The sequence below is a fragment of the Saccopteryx leptura genome, chromosome 2 (genome assembly GCF_036850995.1).
Source record: "Saccopteryx leptura isolate mSacLep1 chromosome 2, mSacLep1_pri_phased_curated, whole genome shotgun sequence".
Lineage (NCBI taxonomy): Eukaryota > Metazoa > Chordata > Mammalia > Chiroptera > Emballonuridae > Saccopteryx > Saccopteryx leptura.
This window is the reverse complement of record NC_089504.1, coordinates 305,052,075-305,076,033: the sequence shown is the minus strand read 5'-3', so window position 1 is coordinate 305,076,033 and position 23,959 is coordinate 305,052,075. Positions and strand designations below refer to the sequence as shown.

The 23,959-nt window shown below is 48.3% G+C and overlaps 1 protein-coding gene across 1 annotated transcript; it reads left to right on the top strand.

Annotated features, from left to right (window-relative positions):
• Positions 1 to 16,071: 16,071 nt before the first annotated feature.
• PAX4 (paired box 4) lies at positions 16,072 to 21,290 on the top strand. Its single transcript, XM_066364217.1, is given in 11 exon segments — positions 16,072 to 16,084; positions 16,674 to 16,804; positions 17,092 to 17,307; positions 17,599 to 17,674; positions 18,198 to 18,323; positions 18,542 to 18,624; positions 18,979 to 19,048; positions 20,261 to 20,316; positions 20,638 to 20,779; positions 21,102 to 21,109; positions 21,111 to 21,290. Coding segments are annotated over 11 exon segments (1,101 nt in total).
• The last annotated feature ends 2,669 nt before the right edge of the window (positions 21,291 to 23,959 follow it).

Sequence of the window (23,959 nt, the reverse complement as noted above, 5' to 3'; positions counted from 1 at the left end):
TTAACGGTCCACAACAGACCTCTGTGTGGAGCAATAAGATTTTATGTTCCGCTCCCATTTCTTTACACAAAGACGCAAATAAGCGACATCTCAAAGGTCGTGTCTTCACAAAGTTCACTATGCTCACAACATCATCCAACACAGGAGCTAGATCTGCTGGTAAGGTCTTTGCAACGAGGGTCTCACGGTGCAAAAAACAGTGCATAACAATAACATCTGGGTTTCTTTCTTTGACCCTACTTACGAAGCCTTTGATGCGCCCGACCCTGGCTGCGGCTCCATCAGCACAGACACCTGTGCAGTTTTCCCATGTAAGCCTGCTTTTATCAAGATATTCCGACGTGACCTGAAATATTTCCTCTCCTGTTGATTTTTCTGGCAGTGCCTTGCAAAATAGGAAGTTTTCTCTAATGGCTAATGGCTTCTCCATCCACAAAACGCACATTGGCCAAGAGCTGACAATGTCCACTAATATCCGTCGACTCATCAAGTTGCAAGGCAAATTTCTTACTGATGTGCACCTTTTCCAAAACAACAGTTTCAATGTCCGCAGACATGTCATCAATACGTCTGGCAATTGTGTTATCTGAGAGAGGCACTTTAGCTATCTCTTTGGCCGTGGTAGGGCCAACCATCTCATTTACAATGGCTTTACAAGCTGGCAATATTAATGTTTCTGCCACAGTGTGGGATTTTTTTGATTTAGCTACAAGTTCAGCAACAAGGTAGCTAGCTTTGAGGGCTCTCTCGTTTACCTTTGTGGTTTTTCTCAAAAAAGTTGCCCGTTTCTCATTGTACGTAAGTGGACTGTAGTTTGGGGACCCATGTTTAATTTCCCCACGGCACACCTGACCATGTCTCACGGCACACTAGTGTGCCGTGGCACACTGGTTGAAAAACACTGCTCTACACTGCAACTGAAACAGGCTAAACCACGGTAGAGTTGTGTGAGGTTCACATGCTTTTGTTAAAGAAAAGCTCTTTCTCAATTTAGGGCCTTTGGGCTGTTTTCCTCTGCCTGCAGCTCTGTCCCTGCAACAAGAAACAAAATAGACAACAAGGAGCAAAGATGGCCACAGAAACAGCTCTCAATACGCATGTTCTTTTTACAAGTGACCTCAGTATTCCCCCTCCATTAAGAAGTGGAATTTATGGGTAGAATATGCAGGCTCACGTGCCCTCTCTCTCCCCCTCTCTCTCTCTCACCAGGAAGAAAATGGGTGAGAGAGAGGCATACTACCCTTGCCTTTGCCTTTCCTAGGCTCCAAGGGCCCTTCTTTTGCTGCTGTAATTTGTTCCCTGAGCCCACGCAGACCAGCTGGCTCACTTCTACTACCTCTATAATTTACTAAATAAAGTCTCTCTTATAACTTGTTATTTTTTGTTTGTTTGTGTTAATCCTAATCCGGAGGGACCCGAAACATTGAAGACATGAACGAAGTCCATCGATTACACATCAAAACTTTATTGTCTAGCTTGGCCAAGCGGCGGCAACTCCATCTGAGGGAGAGCGCGCTGGCCCTTTGTTTTACCTAGTTTTTATAGTTTTGTAAGTGGGAAGTATAGAAGCAAAAATTGTAATTAGGAGCCCTTTACCACTATTGGTTATAGTCATATGTCCTTTAACATGATAGGACCATGTTCAATTTGCAAGCCATACATCATTTTGGAGAAAACAAAATTTACAAATCAACACAATGGTAGAAAGATGTCTCTTTACATATTAAAAGGCATTACTATATTTTCTAGTGTTTATCTGCCATCTCTCTGTCTAGAGTCACGCATGTTAACCACACGCATTTACATAGGAGAGGTAGTTTCTGTGGGGACAAATGCCCACAAATGGTTCGTTGCTATAAGAAAAGGTTTATTTTGGCTTTTCTCTTCCTGTACCTAGCTAGCCATTCACCCCTTTCCCCACAGGCGTGGTGGAATGTCTGGGGATCCATGTTTTCCTCCCCTTGCATTTACAATACAATGCCAAGGGTCATCCTGGTCATGCCAATCACACAGTACAGAGACTATCTCTCACAATTTCTCTGCACACCTTAACCCAAATTAAGAAAATGTTCTTCAAGCCTCCCAAAATATTAATATTAATTCTGTAGCTTTTGGTACTTTACAACCTGTGGGTGAAGTGGCATAGTGGCTCCTCAGTTTGTTTTTTCTTTTATAATTAAAAAAAAGAAAAGAAAAAGAGGTGGAACCTATGTTCCCACCCCTCGAATCTGGGTGGGCCTTGGCTCTGCCTCGGCCAACAGAGTATAGCAAAGTGATTTCTTAAGTCACTTCATTAATACACCTTATATTTCCACCTTGTCCTTCTGGGATGCTTGCACTTGGAACCCAGCCACCATGCTGGGAGAAAGCCTGAGCTACTCCACAGAGGGCCTGCTTTCAGGTGTTTTGGCCAACAACCCTGACTGAGTTCCTGGCCAGTAGCCAGCATGGACAACTAAATGTATGCATGAGAAAGCCTTTTGATGATCCCAGTCAGTCCCTCATTATTGAGCCACAGTCTTTGAGTCTTCCATAGAAGACACCAGACATTTTGGAGCTGAGACAAGCAATTTCCTTTGGGCCCTTTCTGAACTCCTGACCCACGGAATCCATAAGCATAACAAAATGGTGATCGTTTTATGCCTCTAAGTCAGGGGTGGTTTAATACATAGCAATAATGTCTGGAACTGGATTGTAGCCAGTTTTTAGCTGTTATAAATAAATATTCATGTATATCTTTATCTTTGGGAAAATGATAAGGGTCAGAATTTACGAATATTTTTAACTGTGGCAGCTAATGCCAAAATTTTTCCAAAGTGGGTGCCCCGATTTAGACTCTCTCTAGCATTACCTGAGATTTCTAGTTGTCCCAGACAGTCACCAATATTTAATATTGTCAGCCTTTTTCAATTCCAGCCATTTAGGTAGATATGCAGTAGTATCTCGTTATTGTCTTAATTTACATTCCCCTGATTTTTAATGAAGTCGAGCACTTAAAAATACGTGTATCTGGCATTTGGTCATAAAGATATTCTCCTATATTATCTCCTACAACCTTTATTATTTTGCCTTTCACATTAATAGGAACAATTCCGGGAAGTACTGTGACATCAGTTTGTTTATCTTCCCTCAAATCGTACTTCAGGATTATACCCACATGTTCTCCTAATCCAAAACGATTAGGAAGGGAAAAAGTATTAGGAGAGTGAGAGAGGATCTAATCCTGAAATATTCACTTGCTCCCAAAGCTTAGAAGTTCTTAATTGTTAAACAAGTGATAAAAAAAATTGTAAGTCTTAGAAGATTAAAAATCTTTGCTCTGTAAGCAGCCTAATCCACGTAAATCATTTGGGACTCAAATTCTACAGACGAGGTTACCCACTCCCCTGGTCCTCCCCAACTCAGGCCTCCTCTCCTTTCTCCTTGTGAAAGCCAAACACGCATAACTTTCCCACACCCATCGGCCTTTGTAGCCAGGACAAGGTTACAGCTTAAACGCACTAACATCCTTGTGTTTGACCCTAAATCTGAGAATCCAGAGTTCAGAAGAGACATTTTTCTTCATCACCTTACCAGTTAGAGGGGGAAATGGTGCCTTGGAGCATGTGTGGCTGCCAAGTCTTTCCAAGTCTTCATCTCTGATGCTCCTGTTACCCTGACACTGGCTCTCCCCTGCTAATTATAAAGCTCAGGCTCTAAGGGAGATATAATGAAGGGGAACCTGGGATACCAACATTTAAATATCAACGCAGAGCAGTGAGCGGACTGCAGGGGGAGCCCGCGTGCAGATCCCGCAGGGCAACCCTGCTCTGCCAAGTTTCCAAGTGACTCACTCAATCCACTTTGTGGAGGTCAAACAACTACCTAGCTTTCTTTCCAAACATCATTTGGCTGAAACAGTTAAATTATACATTACATTACGAGACATATAAAGAAAACTAAGAGAATGAACTCAAAGGACCAGGAGAAGGAAGTGAAATGGGCAAAGCAAATGGAGACAGGGCTGCCGTGAACGGTCCCAACGCTGAGAAGTAGGAGGAGAGAATCGGGGAGTAAACAGCGGTACCCACTAAACATTAGTGTTGCGCTGTCTTCCAGACACAAAATGAGAAATGTCGAGTGGTCCAGGGAAGGCTAAAAGCATTGATTTCAAGTAGTGGAGACTTAAGAGAGGAAGAGCTGTTTGATGAAGAACCGAGAAGTGGACCTGAGGATGTGTAAGAAGGGATTAAACGAGCTGAGGATTGGTGATGGAGGGGATGCCAGCTGGGCTTATAATGAAAGTGGGACAATGGACCATTCAAGGTCTGGTTATTGTGTTCGATGGTGCCAAGCCAGAGGCAGTAATGAGACTCTTGTTTTTATGGGCTAAGCAGGTGCTGCTTTGGGGGCCCATGTGGGTGCAAGAAAGACAAATAGCTCTGGAGTCCTGGAACGGAGGTAAGTAAGATCCTTATCCTTAGGAAGGGTTTACTCTCCCTTGCCTCTGGGTCTTGCGGAGCAGTGGAAAGTTACCCAAGCTGGAGAACTGAGCTATCCAGTGTATGACCTGCTGCAGACTTATTTTCAGTGATGGCTAGATTAAATTAATACAGTCCCCTCTCACTCTAACTTTGTCCAGACCAAGACTCCACAACCAAGCAGAGAGCTCTGTTCATCAGTGATTTATACACCTTATCCCCTTTCTTTTAAAAATTGCAAAGTTTTGGTATATTTCAAAGGCAGCACAAAGATAGCCACTCAGCTATCTCTCAGGTAAGGTAACTCTAGGTCAGAGAAGGAATTTTATGTAATAGGCTTAGTGAGCCCAGAGACCAAGAGGGTCAGCTGAAGGAGCAGAGGACAGGAAAGACAGGAATGCAGAGTTAGGGCATGGGAGTCTCCTAGACTGGACCTACTGAACTCAGTCCATAAGTAATATTGAAACCAATTGGCATATAATAGTAGTAGTAATAATAGCAGCAACAACAATATAATACTTATATAGAATGTTCTTTACATGTACTAACTTTATATAATACAACAAGCCTATCATGCAAATACTATTGTCGCCCCGTTTTATTCATTGGGAAAGTTGAAACACAAGAAGTTTTAAAATGTTAACCTTTTTTTAAAAAGTAAGCTCTAGGAAGGCTGGGGTTTGTCTTTTATATTTGCTGCTGTTATCCCAGTATCTGGCACATAGTAGGTGTTCAATAATGATTTGTTAGCTAAATAGCTAAATGGCCTAAGATTGTACAGATGGCTTTGGTGGCTCTAAAGGTCCCGCTGTTAATTATTGAGTCATGCTGTTCCATGCTGTGACAAAGGGTGAGCTTCCTGTGTCTCTCAGGCTGAGTTACATCTGCTGGGTAAACCTGCCCTCCCCCTCAAAGCAGGCTATCTGAGGGAACACATCCTAACTCACTTTATGAGAGCAACACTGCCCTAATACCAAAAGAGATAAAGACTTACAAAAGAGGAAAACAGAACCAATATGTCTCATAAACATAGATGAAAAAAATCCTCAATAAAATATGAGCAAATTGAATCCAACAGTATATAAAAAGAATTATATACCATGACCAAGTGGATTTATTCCAGGTATGCAAAGTGGGCTCAATATGTAAAAACCAATCATTGTGACCCAGCACATCAAAACACTAAGAAAGAAAAAAGCATATCAATTGATGTGAAGAAAGCATTTCACAAAATCCAATCCCCAGTCATGATAAAAACTCTCAGCGAACTAGGAATAGAGGTAAACTTCCTCAGTTTAATAAAGAGCATCTATAAAACCTACAGCTTGTTGGCCTGACCTGTGGTGGCGCAGTGGATAAAGCGTCGACTTGGGAATGCTGAGGTCGCCGGTTCAAAACCCTGGGCTTGCCTGGTCAAGGCACATATGGGAGTTGATGCTTCCAGCTCCTCCCCCCTGTCTCTCTCTCCTCTCTCTTTCTCCCTCTCTCTCTCCTCTCTAAAATGAATGAATAAAATTAAAAAAACAAAACAAAACCTACAGCTTGTGCCTGACCTGTGGTGGTGCAGTGGATAAAGTGTCGACCTGGAAATGCTGAGGTTGCCGGTTCAAAACCCTGGGCTTGCCTGGTCAAGGCACATATGGGAGTTGATGCTTCCTGCTCCTCCCTCCTCCTTCTCTCTCTCTCTCTCTCACTCTCTCTCCTCTCTAAAAATTAATAAAAAAAAGAAGAAAATCTTTAAAAAAAAAAACACCTACAGCTTGCATTCATCAATTGCTTCAAATAAAGGATATTGAAAATGGGGGAGGCTATGCATTTAAAGATGCATACAGTGTAGGGGTAGGGGCCCTATGAGAAATCTCCATACTTTCCCCGTAACATTGCCATGAACCTAGAATTGCTCTAAAAGAATAAAGTCTATGAGTGTGGTGATATCTTTTTAGATACAACACTTCAGACATGATTCATAAAGAAATAACTGATGAACTGGACTTCATTACAGTTAAAAACTTCTGCTCTTCAGAAGATAATATCAAGAGAATGAGGAGACAAGTCACAGACTGGGAAAAAATATTAGCAAAAGACTCATCTGATAAAGGACTATTATCCAAAACATACAAAGGGCTCTTAAATCTCAACAGTAAGAAAATAAACAACCTGATTTTAAAATGGGACCAGAGCCCTTAATAGACACCTCACTAAAGAAGATATACAGTGGTAGAGCGTCGGCCTGGCTTGCAGAGGTCCCGGGTTCGATTCCCTGCCAGGGCACACAGGAGATGCGCCCATCTGCCTCTCCACCCCTCCCCCTCTCCTTCCTCTCTGTCTCTCTCTTCCCCTCCCGTAGCCAAGGCTTCATTGGAGCAAAGATGGCCCAGGCGCTGGGGATGGCTCCTTGGCCTCTGCCCCAGGCGCTAGAGTGGCTCTGGTCGGGGCAGAGCATTGCCCCCTGGTGGGCAGAGCGTTGCCCCCTGGTGGGCGTGCCAGGTGGATCCCGGTCGGGCGCATGCGGGAGTCTGTCTGACTGTCTCTCCCGTTTCCAGCTTCAGAAAAATACAAAAAAAAAAAAAAAGAAGAAGATATACAAATGGCAAATAAGCCTATGACATGATGCTCCACATTATATGTCATGGGGGAGATGTAAATTAAAATAACAGTGAGATACCACCACACACTTATTAAAATGGCTAAAATCTCAAACACTGACAAGAATGTGGAGCAATAGGAACTCTCATACATCACTCTCAGGAAGGCCAAATGGTACAGTCACTTTGAAAGACAGTTTGGGCCCTGGCCGGTGGTTTGGTGGATAGAGTGTCAGCCTGTTGTATTGACCTCCTGAGTTCCATTCCCAGTCAGGGCACACAGAGCAATGACCATCTGCTTCCTTCCCCCTCCCTCTTCCCCTCCTTCCCCTTTTTTCCTCCCACAATCAGTGACTCAATTGGTTCGAGCGTGGCCCAAGGCACTGAGGATAGCTCAGTTGGTCCAAGTGCATCAGCCTCAGGTACTAAAAATAGGACAAGGCCTGGCCAGTTGGCTCAGTGGTAGAGCGTCGGCCTGGCGTGCAAGAGTCCTGGGTTCAATTCCTGGCCAGGGCACACAGGAGAAGCTCCCATCTGCTTCTCCAACCCTCCCCCTCTCCTTTCTCTCTGTCTCTCTCTTTTCCTCCTGCAGCCAGGGCTCCATTGGAGTAAAGTTGGCCCGGGCGCTGAGGATGGCTCTGTGGCCTCTGCCTCAGGCGCTAGAATGGCTCTGGTTGCAACAGAGCAACGCCCCAGATGGGCAGAGCATCACCCCCTGGTGGGCGTGCCAGGTGGATCCCGGTCGGGCGCATGCGGGAGTCTGTCTGACTGCCTCCCCATTTCCAACTTCAGAAAAATACAAAAAAAAAAATTTATATATATATATATATATATATATATATATATATGTCAGTTGATTTGAGCCCTAGACAGTGTTGTCTGGCAGGGGCACATGTGGGAGTCTGTCTCACTATCTCCCCTCCTCTCACCTAAAAAAAAAAAAAAAAAAAAGGCAGTTGGGCAGTTTCTCATGCAATTAAACATATGCTATGTGACCCAGCATAGATCTTGCTTCCTGTTATTGACCCAAAGAGGTTAAAACGTTATGACCACAAAAAAATCCTGCACATGGATATTTATAGCAGCTTTAGTCATAATTACCAAAACTGGAAGCAACTAAGACTTCCTTCAGTAGATAAATGGATAAACTCTGGAACATCTGGACCATGGAATAGTATTCAGCACTAAAGAATAAAAGAGTTATCAAGCCATGAGAAGATGTGGAGGAACCTTAGATGCTTATTACTAAGTAAAAAAAGCCAGTGTTAGGAAGCTATATATACTGGAAAGGCAACGCTATAGTGGTGGTAAAGATCACTGGTCCAGGTGTATGGGGGAGAGAGAAAGGTTGAATAGGTAGGTGAAGCACAGAGGATTTCTTAGGTGCTGAAACTCTTCTGTATGATACCGTATCTGTAGATACATAACATTATGCATTTTTCAAAACCTATCGAACTTTACAGTACAAGAAATGAATCTTTATGTATGTAAATTTTTTTTTTTTTGTATTTTTCTGAAGTTGGAAATGGGGAGGCACTCAGACTCCCGCATGCGCCCGACCGGGATCCACCTGGCATGCCCACCAGGGGGCGATGCTCTGCCCATCTGGGGTGTTGCTCTGCTGCAACCAGAGCCATTCTAGCACCTGAGGCAGAGGCCACGGAGCCATCCTCAGTGCCCAGGCCAACTTTGCTCCAATGGAGCCTTGGCTGCAGGAGGGGAAGAGAGAGACAGAGAGGAAGGAGAGGGGGAGGGGTGGAGAAGCAGATGGGCGCTTCTCCTGTGTGCCCTGGCTGGGAATCGAACCCGGGACTCCCGCACGCCAGGCCGACACTCTACCACTGAGCCAACCAGCCAGGGCTGTATGTAAATTTTTTAAATGATGAAGAGGTCAGGGTACCCTAAGATAAAATGCAGGTTGTGACAAAACAACTAACTGTATTGCAAATGGATGAAACAACGTTATTGAAGAGAGCGGGAAGAAAGGTGCTGATTTGAGGAACTTTGGAAATGAGTGGAGTCTGTAAGGCTAAACGTAAAATAAGTTGCTCATAAGTATTGTGCAGAGTTTATAAACAAGCAAGGAGGAAAACTAGAATGATCCATGTAGTAATGGATTAGAGTTGGAGACATCAGAACAAACTCATTTTAGTTTAATATTGATAAAAATGGCTACATATAGAACTATTTCTAGACATGCTTATATACATACATATATACATCTATTAGTACACATACATGTATTTCTTTGCTCTGTCAGCTGAGAGAACCTAGAAGTATCAACACCCCAGTAACAACCACACCCAGTGCCCAAATTATTGTTTCTCATACCATTCTCCAACAAAAGGTACCGGGGCTCCTTGGAGAGATGACTAATTCTATGATGGGCAGGAAATACACAGTGTGGGCCTGGAACATGTTGTAGTGCCAGGAACTAAGGAAGTGCTCACACACACACACAAATCCAAAACCAAACCCCACAATAATGGGGGTATGCCACAGGGACACAAGAGTCAACTGAAAGAGCTCCCAATGGCCAATGCTGGAACAATTTAAACATAAAAAGAAGCAAAGTAACATATGGGATTATAATCCAAACAATAAGCTAAGTATTCACAAATCTATATATATATACTACCCTAACTAAATTATTGGATAAAGAAATGGAGGAAAAGAGAGAAATTTCCTGGGCAGAAGAAATCCAGGCGATTTCTGTAGATACTCTGCCCTCGGGCAGGTGAAGCACAGCTCCCACTCCTTGTGAGTTATGAGTAAGGACTTCTTTCAAAAAAGTCTTGTAAGGGAAGGAGGGGGAAAGAGTAACTTCAGCCGAGAAATCCAACAGAAACTACTTCAGTGGTGATCAGGTCAACATCCACGCTGATGGGTCAGGTTGACACTATGCACTCTTCATATGCTGTGATGAAATGGCACCTTACACCATACCTGTATCCTTTTCTGGGTCTTCTTCCCCCAAACCTGAAAGCCCAGTCTAATCATGAGACAACACCGGTTGAGGGACATTCTACAGAATACCTGAATCCTCAAAATTTTCAAAGTTATCACAAAACAAGACAAGTCTGAGGAATTGTCACAGCCAAGAGGAGCCTAAGAAGACATAATAACTAAAGGTAGTGTGGGTTCCTGAATAGGATCCTGAAACACAAAGAGGACAAAGAAGACATTAGGGGGGAAACCGAGGAAATATGAAAAGGTGTGGACTTTAGTTAATAGGAACATATGAATATTGGCTTATTAACTGTAACAAATGTACGATACTAATGAAATGTGTTAGTAATAGGGAACCCTGGCGCAGGGTGTGTGGGAACTCTGTACTATCGTTGAAATTTCTCTGTAAATCTAAGACTGTCCTAAAAAATAAAGGTCATTACAATCAAGTGTATTTTAAAAATGGACTGCTATATGCTCCCCAGATCCTCCACCCCATGCAAAGTGGGGTTTGGGTGGGAGAAGCTTTGGGGAGCACAGAGCTGGCAGTCCCCAGGGAACAAATTGAACTTTAGGTTTTCTGTTACTGGTTGGGTCTGAAAACACCAGCTAGGACCATCGCCTGGCCATCCTCACAGTGGCAGGCCTGGTACAGATGCAAGAAGGCACTCTCCCAGGTGGCTGACAGAGCATTCATTCTCACAGCCCTGGTCAGCTGGGCTCCAGGGCACGCAGTGCCGGTCCTGGCGGCTCCGCGCTGGGCTCTGCTCAGCCCGCCCCTCCCATCCCCACGGGTCTCTTCTCCTGGCCTCCTTGGGCCCACGGCTCTAACCCGCTGCACTTCGCAGCTCTGCTGGGGTTGTCCATTCGCGTGCAGACTTAGCCCACCCGCAAAGAGAAACGTTTAAGGCAGGGCTGAGCTCAGCGGTTAGGGGCTCAAAGGGAAAAAGAAGGGAAAGGCGGAGCTTTTTCTGTGCTCCCAGTTCACAGCCGCAGGTGGGAGGATGTCCCCTTGACTCCTTCCCTGGTGCGTTCAGAGGGAGGGAGCTGGGTAGCCAGCGGTCTGGAGGCTGAGCAGAAAAGCGCAGCGAGTTGCAGGTGTTAGAGCAGCGTCGGGGCTGGGAGAGTGGGACGACTGACTTGGATAAAGCTTTGGGGGTGGGGATTTGCAACGTCAATGCCAAGTTTAGAAATATCCAGGGACCTTGGAGATTCCCCATGGTTTTGTAGCAAGGAAACGACTACGACATTAAACGGGGAGGCATAGGCTGCTGGAGTGGCTCTGGAGACGCGGCGGAGCGTTGTGCGCTCTAGAAAGCAGAGGGCCGGCATGAGACTGGGCTCTCTGCAGAGAGGGAGGATGGGAGCCAGAGCGCACAGCCTGCTGTGAGGCACCACAGGGAGGGGTAGAGAGAGCCTGAGATTCGGGTCACCTCTCCCAGTGAGTCCCCAAAGTCCACGGTGAGCTCTCAGACCAAAGCCGGCAAGGTCCCTGTGCCGGCTGCGCCCTACCCTCTCCAGCTTTACGCATGGGTTTGTCTCGCCTTCTGGACCTGTGAGGAGGGCCAGGGAACTCCAGCTGCCTCTCCTGAGGATAGGTCTTTCCCTAAAGCCACCGGGTTTTATACTAGAGGCCCCCTGAGGGCAGAAGAAGCCAGCTGTCAGGGCTCTCCATCAAGGCGAAGGACAGGCTGGGATGGCCACGGCTGCCCCAGAGAGGGGCACACAGGCTGGCTGGCGGGTGGCAAGACCTCTGAGTTAATGTATAATTGCGAGCAGATGGCGGGGGCTGGCGGCAGCCTGGGGCCTGGGCCCCGCTAATGAGGGACAATTAGCCCCAAACCTGGTGGGGGCAGTTGAGAGAATCAGACAGTGAGGGCAGATATTTGCTCCTCAAACAGTCTGGCGCACTGGGCAGAGGGCTGAGTGGCTGAGCTTTGGGGCTAGCTGGGCCCCCCTGCCAGGGCCCTTCCTATCGTTTCCCTCCCCACATCACCCCTGGGTTGAAAGCCTCTGTTTGTTCAGACCCAAGAGTGCGTTGTAAAGGCGGGGGGAGAGGGTAGTTTATGGGGGAAATCGCTGCCATCACCATCTGCCAGGGCTTGCCCTTTCTCCCCCTGTCACCCCTCTCTCCACCCTCATGCAGCTGTCTATGGGAATAGCCGGTCAGGACAGGGAGCCTGGCACCCCCAGATGCAGGGGCAGATGGAGGGAGATAGATGAGGGAGGAAGGGAAGACTGAGAGCAGGCTAGGACAGGGAGCCTGGCACCCCCAGATGCAGGGGCAGATGGAGGGAGATAGATGAGGGAGGAAGGGAAGACTGAGAGCAGGCTGCCACATGCTTCTCTGGTACTCCCTCTCATCCAGCATGGCTGAGTGGAGGGACCAGCCGTCCCAGCTGCCCTGGTACTGAACGGGCTTCACAGGCAGTGGGGCACGTGCTGTCCTGCCCATGGTGCTGAAACCACGGCTGTGGTCTCCCCCACGCCCCAGGGCTCTGGCCCAGCCTGAGGAGGCTGGGGGAGGCTGGAAGGGAAGGGGAGTACATGTAGGGTAAGGCAGAAAACCCACTTGTGTGATACCTTTGGCCTTGGATGAGTTCTTTATATATTTTGGATATTACACTAACCCCTTGTCAGAGCTGTTGTTTGCAAGTATCTTCTCCCATTCTGTCGGCTGCCTCTTTGTTTTGTTGGTGGTTGGCCTTGCTTTGATCTCACCGCTAGGATCAAGCTGAATGTACACCTACCCTTACTCCCCCCCAAAAAAACCAGTCTTTTTTGCCTCACACCTTACCTCCTTTTCACCTGACTTCTGGGAGGTTTCCACAGAATCCAGGCTATGGCATAGACCCAAATGGCTTTCCATGTTGGCCCTTTCACAAGTGATCTGCCCAAGGTTTGTTGTGGTGGCAAGAAAACTTCCAGGTACTGGAGACTGTGTTTCACTACCAGCCTCCCACTCAACAAGAACCACCAGCTACTGGGTGCCTCCACCCCAGCAATGATCCAGATAACCTATGGTGTTCTCTTTGGGAACAAGAGGGTCATTCGTAAGTTAGAGTCTAAAAGCACCAAATCTCTAGTGGAATGGAGCCTGGTTACATCTAGAAATGGAAGAATGAAAACCAAGTTGCTTACCACCTCACAGAAACCCCTCTCCCCTGCATCCATCCTAACCACCTCGGAGGCGCATCCCCAACACGACCACTGTGCTGGTGTTCTGAAGCCCAGGGTCTCCCTAGTTCCGGGCAAGAACTCACCCATGATGTCACCCCAGTCAAGGAGCCGATTGGAGACTTGGTGAGGACCTTCTGTAGAGAAAACAAAGCTATGTGACACACTCTCCTTCATGCACCCTTATTCTCTCAAAGATTTAGGAACCAACTTGGCCAGTGTTTAGGTATCGGCCTCTGTACCCATTTATCTGTTACACTAATTAATATACACAAGGACCCAGGAGTTGACCCCAAAACCCAGGTATGTGCATTCTAACTGGGAAGATGTGTATGTGGTTCTGGAAATAACTTTGGGGTTCTGTGCATTCAAAGCCTTAGAAACAAAGTCTGAAATTCCCCACCTTTCATATGCCCCACTTACTGCAGGAGCACTGGCCACTGAGTGGGGGCACCCAGCATCTGGGGACCTGCATGAGAATGGCTCTGTGCCTGCTTCAGGGTGGCAGGTGGGCACAAAGGGGGTTCTGAGGACTTCCCATGGCAGGACACAATGGGCCACTGGCTGTGGTATGCCCTGCCTCAGGGCCAGTGTCAGCCAGCCCCATGCACACCTCCCTCCTCCTCTCTGCTCTGCTCATGGCCTGTGACATCACTGGCTGCTCCCAGAAGGCTGCCCTCTGCTCCTGAGCACGGGCTTTCTGCACCTCTGGACCCCTGGCAGGACTGACGTGGGAGCAGAGTGGAGGCTGTTACCAGGACCAGTCCACACCAGCCCCAGAGCCTGCAGGGTTTCGGGAGCCCGCTTAGAAGACTGGGACCCTCCCATCTCATTGCCTCCACACAGGTAGCTCACCTGCAGGCTCATTGTCTGCTCTGCCTCCCATGCTGTCTCCATGTCTTTGTGTGGCCAAGTCAATTTCCCTTCTCCTCTGTCTCTACAGCTCCCGCCCTCCTGCCCTGTAGCCCCCTACCCTGCTTTTTCATCTGTGAGCACCAGCTCTTTTATCAGCTGAGGTAAAATGAATGGTGGGAGGTATGGTGTAGCTACTGAGAATGGAGTTTCTGGGAGTGGGAGCATGATGACTTCAGCTTTGGAGATGATTTAGGTTTGGATGTTGAACCTGAGTCCCCACAGCTCCTCTGAGCTCTGGTCACTTAGCAGGGACACAGATCTCTCAAGGATTCAGGGTTTGGCTGGTACCCTGAGCTTCTACACCCCCATCCTGGAAGAGCTATTCACACAGTCAGCTTAGCTCGCCTCTCGCCATTGCTTGGGCAGTGATCACATAAACATGAAGCAGGAATGGGGGCAGAGAAGGGATCTGGAAATTTCTGCTTCTGGTGAGGAGCTGGCTTCTAAATCTCCTGAATTTAACTCCCTGGCTGGCCCCTGATTTGTGGGAAGCCCAGTTTTCTTCTGGAAAAAACTTTGCCTTCCTTCCTGACTTTCTGAAACAGTGAGAGTTTGAAGGGGATTGTGTCCCTGCCCAGGGAGGAGTGAGTAAAAGCCATTTTAGCTCCTGAATTTGAGACATAGCTCTGACTTTTATACTCTCTGTGAGTTCATTGTTCCACCTGGGCTAGTCTCCTCTCCCGGTTGCACTTGTAATCTCATGGAGGGCAAACACCTTGCTCCCTTTCTTGCTACTCCCTTCTTCCTGAACAACCGGCAATATGCTCAGAATCAATACTTTATTCAGCAAATAACTGCAGACGAGTTAACTGACCCAAGAGAACGTGGCTATTACAGGAAAGTTCTAAGCCTAAGCTAATTCTCCACAGTGACCGCCAACCCTGCCAGCATTCTGGGCGTGAAAGGTGGTGGTCAACTCCAGTAATCTGCTGATGAAAGCAAGAAAGACACGGTGGCCCATGACCTGGGCTCCTTGTTTGTGCTCACAATGGCTCCCATGGTGGCCAGCAAACAGCTCTCTCCTGCTTCTCACTCCTTCCCTTCTACATGCATTTGATAAATGTTGGCTGAGTGAATGAGTGTCTGATCCCAGAGAGTTGTTCTCTGAGAGTGGAGCTTCACTATGAGATCGACAACTCCCCCCGAGGTAACAGGGACCAACAATCACAGCAATTTAGAACCTGCCAAGACCTGAGTCTTCCAAAAGAAGCCGGGACTTCAGGCTAGTTTATCTTCATTTCTAATGTGTGAGACCAGAACCTCAGTGCCTGGGGGTAGAGTTGATCCCCAAGTTTCTCCAGAACTTCCTGGAGAGTATAAAAAAAAAAAAGAGAAAAAGACCCTTCCCTAAAGCGCTCTGAAGGAAGTTTTCTGGCTGGTGCTCCAGGGAACCTAACCTCAGGAGCTGCCCAAAAGTGTAGGCAGAGCCTTGAACCTGGTCTCCAGCCTCAGCTCTTTGGCAACTGGGATCTTTGGTCACTGATGTCCTCCCCTGGCTCGGTAGGATATCCTAAATTTGGTTTGAGCCGGTTGAGTCTGAGCTTAGGAGGCAGGGATCCTGGTCCAAGTGCATCACCCAGGGCTGAGAAGGCTGTTGAGGGGTCAGAGATGACAGGTGTCCATCTGGAAAAAAGAAAGCCTGGACATTTGGAGGCATCATCCCTTTCACTTCCCTGACCTCTTGCCATGGATATGTGAGGAATGAGAGCCCTCTCGCCCTCCCAGGCCCATAGCAGGGCATCCAGAGAGTTAGTCCTCTGCCAGATCTGCCATGTTCTACTTCATCACAGAAGGGTTTAAGTAAAAACAGTTTGAATTTTCTTAGTTAACCTACTGGCCTGAAGACATTCTAAGCACGAGACTTCACCCACTTATTCACCTGACTAATGCAGGTCCAGCCCCAAGACCGAGGGAGGAGATCCCAGAAGGAAGCCCTTTTCCCAGTCTCCCAGTTCCTGCCCCCTGTGACAGAGTCAGTCTGGAGCATGCCGCAGGAAGGTAAAGTGCCTGGGGACAGAGTGGCGTAGGGAGGGAGGGGATGTCCCAGGGCCCTGCTTCCGTCCACAGGGTTTTTTTGTTGTTGTTTTTGTTGTTTTAAAGATTTTATTTATTGATTTTACAGAGAGATGAGAGGGTGGGTGTGGAGCAAGAAGTATCAACTTCTAGTTGCTTCACTTTAGTTGTTCGTCGCTTGCCTATTGTATGTGCCTTGACCAGGCAAGCCTAGGGTTTCGAACCAGTGACATTCCAGGTTGATGCTTTAGTCACTGCACCAGCACAGGCCAGATCCATCCACATGGTTTCATCTGCCCTTGGCCAGCATCCTGGGGAAGCTTTGTTCACCCTCCTGGACCCCATTTCCCTTAGATCACAGGGGTCAATGATTTGCTCATACAGAAAAGTCTCACCCATGAGCCAGCTCCCGAAGAAAATGGCATGTTTGGGGGGCCCTAGGAGCAGAGGGGAACAGTCCCCTGGAGGGAGAACTTTCTCTATGGTGGGAAGCGAGGCTGGAGGGTCCTTCATGCCCCAGGTGGGCCGGGGGTAGGGGAGACACGGCGTGTGGACGCTTCCTGGTTGTGCACAGGGGTCAGCAGTGTGAATCAGCTCGGGGGGTTCTTCGTGAACGGCCGACCGCTGCCCCTGGACACTCGACAGCAGATAGTGCGGCTGGCCACCAGCGGCATACGGCCCTGCGACATCTCACGGAGCCTTAAGGTAGGATGCTGGGACGAGAAGCAGGGAGAAGGGGCCCCTCTTAAGCCAAGTCGGGGCTGTTACAGACTCTGAGGGCTTTTGGGACTTGAGTACTTCCTTGAAGATCCTTGTGGGGTCTGGGATGGGGAACTCCAGGCCCCCAGAGATGACGCTGGACTCTCACGCTGGACTCTCAGCTCTGAGGCTTGGTCCATAGGCCTCACTCAGCCTTGTAGCCTCTTCTGTCCCTGGTACACTCACCCTCTGACAGTTATGCCTTACCTGTCCCTGCTTCTCATGTGACCCAGGTATCTAATGGCTGTGTGAGCAAGATCCTAGGGCGTTACTACCGCACAGGTGTCTTGGAGCCCAAGGGGATCGGGGGAAGCAAGCCACGGCTGGCCACACCCCCTGTGGTGGCTCGAATTGCCCAGCTGAAGGGTGAGTGCCCAGCCCTCTTTGCCTGGGAAATCCGGCGCCAGCTCTGTGCTGAAGGGCTCTGCACCCAGGACAAGACCCCCAGTGTAAGTGTCCCCTCTCCCCACAGGGTGCTGGAAGACAGGTTGTTTCGGGAGAAGGTCCCTTCTTACTCAGCAGTGAGGCTGTCCCAGGCTGGGGGGCAGGGATCCTGGGTTCTCTCTTGGAAAGTGGTGGTGGTGAGATGGGTGAGAAGGAGAGAGCATGGGGCAGCCGCAGGGCTGGCTGTAAGACTGTGTGAGGGGGACAGAAGGAGAGGAAGGGTGCTGGGAAATGGCCGTAGGATGCGCCCCTGGGTCTGTGTGCCACCTCCTCACTCAACACCCTGACACCCCCAGGTCTCTTCCATCAACCGGGTCTTGCGGGCGCTACAGGAGGGCCAGCGGCTGCCCTGGGCACAGCTCAGATCTCCAGGTGGGTCTTCGAGTTGCCCCCAGGATCAGAGCCAAACCAAAGCACTCTCTGTTCTTTACAGGTTATTCTCTCTTGGCAAAAGAAAATTGAGGCTCAGAGGAGGGAAATGACTTTCCCAACGTCACCATCTAGTGGTTGGCAGGTCCCAGAACAGAACCCATATTCCCTAGCTGCAGATTCACAGGCTGTCCTGAGGAACAGGCAGGACTGGGCCTTCTAGCCCTCCTCCTGCCTTGTGCACAGTTTCTCAGAGCACCTTTCATGACCTGTGGGGTCAGCAAACCCGGGCCAACCTGGCTGCTGTTTGCCCCAAAACACGGAGCATGCACCCTACCGTGGTGCTAAGCATGCCTCCCGCCCCAGTACTGCAATGACCTCCAGCTAACTGTGAACGCCCGGCCAGTGCAGCTCTGCTTTCCTACGCATGCCTGTCCCCCTTCAATAGCCCTAGGGCCTCGGGGACCCCATCTGACCAGAGGAATCACCGTCACAAACGACCACAAGCCATTGTCCCCCCTTTCAGCTGCTTTGGCTCCAGTTGCTTGCACTCCTCACAGTGCCTCTGAGTCTCCTCGGGGTCCCCATCCAGGGACTGGACACCGGAATCGGACTATCTTCTCCCCAGACCAAGCTGAGGCTCTAGAGAAAGGTGCCGGGGCCGGGGCGGTCAATGGTCAGAGGCTGCTCAATGTGACATATGGAGGCAATGGCCTTGAGGCCTGTGGGCACAGGTTGAGAGGTGGAGTTTGTGGTGGTCCTTAGGGACGAGGGTAGATCAGGGTTGTGCAGGAGGGGCGTGGGGCCTGAGGGGGTGACCCATGCCTTGCCCCTCTCCCCATGCCCTGCTGTGAGCCTCGATCTCTGCAGAGTTCCAGCGTGGGCAGTACCCCGATTCAGCGGCCCGTGGAAAGCTGGCTGCTTCTACCTCCTTGCCCGAGGACACGGTGAGGGTGAGTGAGCTCTGCCACACTGCGTGCACAAACCCACAGACAGAGTCTGCACCAGCATGGCTCTGGGCTCTGGTGAGAGGCAGAGGGGGCAGGAAGGTGGACACAGATCGGTTTGGAGCAGAATTTGGAGAGAAGATCCTCCTGTTTCCTTTTGCTGATTGCCCTCCTGTCCTCCCCACTCCAAGCCTTTGCATCGAGAAAGGGAGCAGAGAGCAAAAGCCAGAGTAGGAAGGGAAGATGTCAGCTCTCAGGAAGGGTCTGGGTTCTGAGTCCAGGCCAGGGACAGATGGTGAGCGCAGTAGGTGCCAGGCAGTGGAGAGCACAGCCAGCTACTTTGTTTCTGCCCCTCCTCAGGTCTGGTTTTCCAACCGCAGAGCCAAGTGGCGCCGACAAGAGAAGCTCAAGTGGGAAATGCAGCTTCCAGGTAGTTTCTCTGTGCCTCCATCCATTCATCCTTCCACTCATCCAGTCACCTATCTACCCTATCTTTCCATCCATCCATCCATCCATCCATCCATCCATCCATCCATCCATTCATCCTTCCACTCATCCAGTCACCTATCTACCCTATCTTTCCATCCATCCATCCATCCATCCATCCATCCATCCATCCATTCATCCTTCCACTCATCCAGTCACCTAAATACCCCATCTTTCCATCCATCCATCCATCCATCCATCCATCCATCCATCCATCCATCCATCCATTCATCCTTCCACTCATCCAGTCACCTATCTACCCCATCTTTCCATCCATCCATCCATCCATCCATCCATCCATCCATCCACCCACCCACCCATCCATCCATCCATTTACCCAGTCGCATATCTATCCATCTTTCCATCCATCCATCCATCCATCCATCCATCCATCCATCCATCCATCCACCTATCCATCCATCCATTTACCCAGTCGCATATCTATCCACCTTTCCATCCATCCATCCATCCATCCATCCATCCATCCATCCATCCATCCATCCACCCATCCATCCATCTATCCATCCATCCATTCATCCTTCCACTCATCCAGTCACCTATCTACCCCATCTTTCCATCCATCCATCCATCCATCCATCCATCCATCCATCCATCCATCCATTTACCCAGTCGTATATCTATCCATCTTTCCATCCATCCATCCATCCATCCATCCATCCATCCATCCATCCATCCATCCATTCATCCTTCCACTCATCCAGTCACCTATCTATCCCATCTTTCCATCCATCCATCCATCCATCCATCCATCCATCCATCCATCCATCCATCCATCCATCTATCCATCCATCCATTCATCCTTCCACTCATCCAGTCACCTATCTACCCCATCTTTCCATCCATCCATCCATCCATCCATCCATCCATCCATCCATCCATCCATCCACTTATGTGCCAGGGCCTGTGTTAGGTGCTGGGCACATATAGTCCCTGCTTTTCAGGGTTGCACTGTCCTCAGTTTACCATCCTGAAATTTCATCCTTCCCTAGTCTCCCAAGTTTCTACTAATTTTAGGTCGTAGCATTCATTTTCTCTCATTCTTGCCAGAAGTTGCTGCCTTTCCTGGCAACTTCCTCTCTCTCCCTTCCCCAGACCCTGGTTTCTCCCTCTGAGTGGCTCCACCCTTACATTGTAGGTGCTTCTGAGGGTCTGACTGTACCGAGTGCTTCCCCAGGGACCATCTCTGCACAGGTATCCAGGAAAGAGAAAGGCTCATCGCTCCTCCCATTCCCAGTGGAGGGAATGATAGAGATGTACTTACATTCATGGATGGATCAGAGAGATGATAGATGATTCCCACTAAAGGGAATGGGAGACTCTAGATTTCATGACTCTCCGGGGTCCCCACAGTGCACACTTTCAGAAAGTGTTATCCTCTTAGTCTCCCATGTGAACGGTGCCCTCTGGAGTTGTGTAGTATACAGTCTGGGGGCGAGGCGGTGCCCTGGGGTCCTGGTGCAACTAAAGAGAAGGCATCACAGCAACTGAGGGTGTTCTCTTGCTTTTTTCTAGCTGTCCCCTGGCAGCTTGACCACAGTGGCACTGTCTGCCCCAGAATCTTTGGGTCCCTCCTGCTATCAGCTGTGCTGGGGGACAGCACCAGACAGGCGTCTGAGTGACACCCTACCCCAGACCTGTCTCAAGCCCTGCTGGGGTAAGAACCGGGCCAGGTCTCACTCCTGCAGGGTGTGAGGAGGGCTAGCTGACTCCAGAGGAGCACACAGATCTCTGGTCAAGGTCATCATAAGAAAGTTGATACAGGTTTTCTCCTTCCTTGCCTGGCCCACAAAGCTGGGGGGACTAGTATCCCGAAGTCTATTGTACTGCTGGCAGCCTTAGCAGGAAAAGGGGGTGGGATCGGGATTTGACTGTTTCTACCCAGGGTAGAGAACCAATGTCTGCACTTCCTCCCAGCAGTTACTTGGAGGGGTTGGGTGGCAGCAACAAGCCCAAGCTCACCCTCTCTGTCCCTGCAGGCCACCTGCCCCCCACAGCTGAGCCTCCTGGATTCAGTGCTGCTCTGCCACCTTTGCCCTTTCTTCCTCTGCCCCCGCCACCAGTCTTGGTGCCCCTCAGTCCTGGGTCTGGTTTGGCTCCCCACCTCTGCAAGGCCTGCGATGAGGGGGCGGAGCCAGAACGGAAAGGCCATGGTGCGGAGGGCCTAATGCGGGCCTGCTCCTGCCCACCATTGCTCCTTCCCCCTACCTGCATCTCTACTTCCTCTGTGCACCCCGCCAGGGCCTGCCCTGCCACCCCTCCTTCGTGCACCTGATTTGAGGGGTTGGAGAAGCCATGCTCGCCCACTTCTCACAGTAGCCTTAGAAAGCCTCCACTTGGCAGTAATAAAAACATTTTTAAAATTAGCAGTAGTTCTTGTTGTCCTCCATGTTTTCTCCATGAGCACTCACACTGCCACCCTTCTATTTAACAATTATAACAGTTCGCCTTACCTATCTATCATCTATCTGTCATCTCTCTGATCCATCTATGAGTGTTAGTATGTATCTATCATCTACCTGTCATCTCTCTGATCCATCTATGAGTGTAAGTATGTATCTATCATCTGTCTGTCATCTCTCTAATCCATCTATGAGTGAAAGTATGTATCTATCATCTGTCTATCATCTCTCTGATCTCTCTATGAATGTAAGTATGTATCATCTAGCTAGCTAATGCTTTATGTGTTTATATAACTATGTATACATGTGTGTATAAATGTATATATCTAGCTATCTATCTATCATGTATGTATATATGTATGTATGTATGTTATATGTATGTATGTATGTATCTCTCTTGGTATTTGAGTGCTCATATACCCGCACACATGCACACACACACAAACATATAGTACATCATAGCACATTACCCCCAAGTCCTCCAACATGCATATCCAAAATATAAAAAAAAACCCCACAATTTTCTTATATAACCACAATACCATTACCACAACTGAGAAAATTTTCAATTATGCCTTAGACATTACTTCTTTAATTGCATGTGTATTTTTTGGGTTAGCAGTGAAAAATAGAAATGCCATTTGCATATTCCGCTCATCTTTTGATACATGCTCCTGGGGCATGTTTGCTTGCTACTTTTTTGGCAATCTGTTCACTTTTGTTCCCTGCAGAGGAATCTCTAGGCTTCTCCTAGGAAGCCTTGGGGCATAGGGAAAAAGAAGAATATGGGAGAAAGGGGCTGAAGAAAGGGGTAGTTGGGATGGGGGATGGGCTCATCCTTCCAATTCTTCCCATTTTGAAGGGCAGGGATGGAAAGCCATGCAGAGGGGAGGAGAGGGGGGTGAATTTGTTTACTCCAGGTGCTGGCCCAGAAGTTGTCCTTCAAGAGGTCTCTTTATAATCAAACACTCTAGAACTATGCTGTCTAATAAGTAGCCACATGTGGTTATTAAAATATAATTAAAATTAAATATGATGAATAATTCAGCTGCTCACTCACACTAGCAACATATCAAATGCCCAATAGTCACACGTGGCCCAAGGCTTCTTACTGTATTGGGCGGTAAACATTTCCACCAGTCCAGGAAGTTCTATGGGGCAGCAGAGCTTTAGAATGAAATTTCAAGGATAACAGAGCACACTCTGCCCCTGCCCTGGCTCAGTACTCTCAGACTGGAGGCCTGCTGAACAGACTGTGCAGGGAAATGGGCAAGGCTCTGTGGGGTGGCAATCTACGTAGCACCATCTGAGAATAAACTATTCGCTTCAGCGACAGGACTGTCATCGGCAATGGAAGAAGTTGTCAGCTGAGACCCCATGGCTGGGCATATTTAAGTGGAGAACAGACGGCCCCTTGTGGGAAACAGGGCATAAGAGAGAAAGTATGTGTATGTGTCCCTTGCACATGCATGCCTGCTCATTTGAATGTGGCTGTATATTTATGGAATGCTGAGAGATATTGCATTCAATGATCTAGAGCAGTAATCCCCAACCCCCAGGCCGAGGACTGGTACCGGTCCGAGGGCCATTTGGTAACGGTTTGCAGAGAAAGAATAAATAACTTACATTATTTTCATTTTGTTTATAGATATTTAAGTCTGAACAATGTTTTATTTTTTAAAAATGACCAGATTCCTTCTGTTACATCTGTCTAAGACTCACTCTTGACTCTTGTCTCGGTCACGTGATACACTTATCCGTCCCACCCTAAAGGCCAGTCCGTGAACATATTTTCTGACATTAAACTGGCCCAAAAAAGGTTGGGGACCACTGATCTCCTATCTCTCTGGAGAATGTGTCCCACTCTGTATCTGTGGCCTGTTCTTAATGTCCTCGAGGAAGGGAGGTGCCCTGGCCTATAGTGTCCTCAGCCTTCACTTACTGGATACAATTTTTACAAAATTCTTTCATATCTCTTGAGGAGAGACATTCTTACAAAACCCCGAGGTCATTTTCTTCCATCTGGTTTCAGCTGCTCTTCTAAATGGGCTGAAAACTCAGGCACTTCTTACAGAACAATGCAATTTTCTCAAAGTGGGAGTCGGGCACCACTGTTGGTCTTTGAGAACATTTTAGGAGGCATGTGGATGCTGCTTTAAATAATATTGAGTCAGAAATGAGAAAATGAGTCCCTTCCTAACTCCCTTTCAATTCTAATTGCGTCAAAAGTGTTCATTTCGGGCCTAGTTTTTAGCACCTCTGTAAGAGTTGTTAATCTTTTTTTTCTTTCTTTCTCTTTTTGAACAGAGGGAAAGGGAGTCTCAGGCTCTGAGCCTTGGGCAGGGAAGGGAAGAACCTAACTAGGACCGATAACACCACCTTGTTTTCTTGTATGTATTTCTATGGTCACTTTCTATTTAGGGCAAGCGATTCCG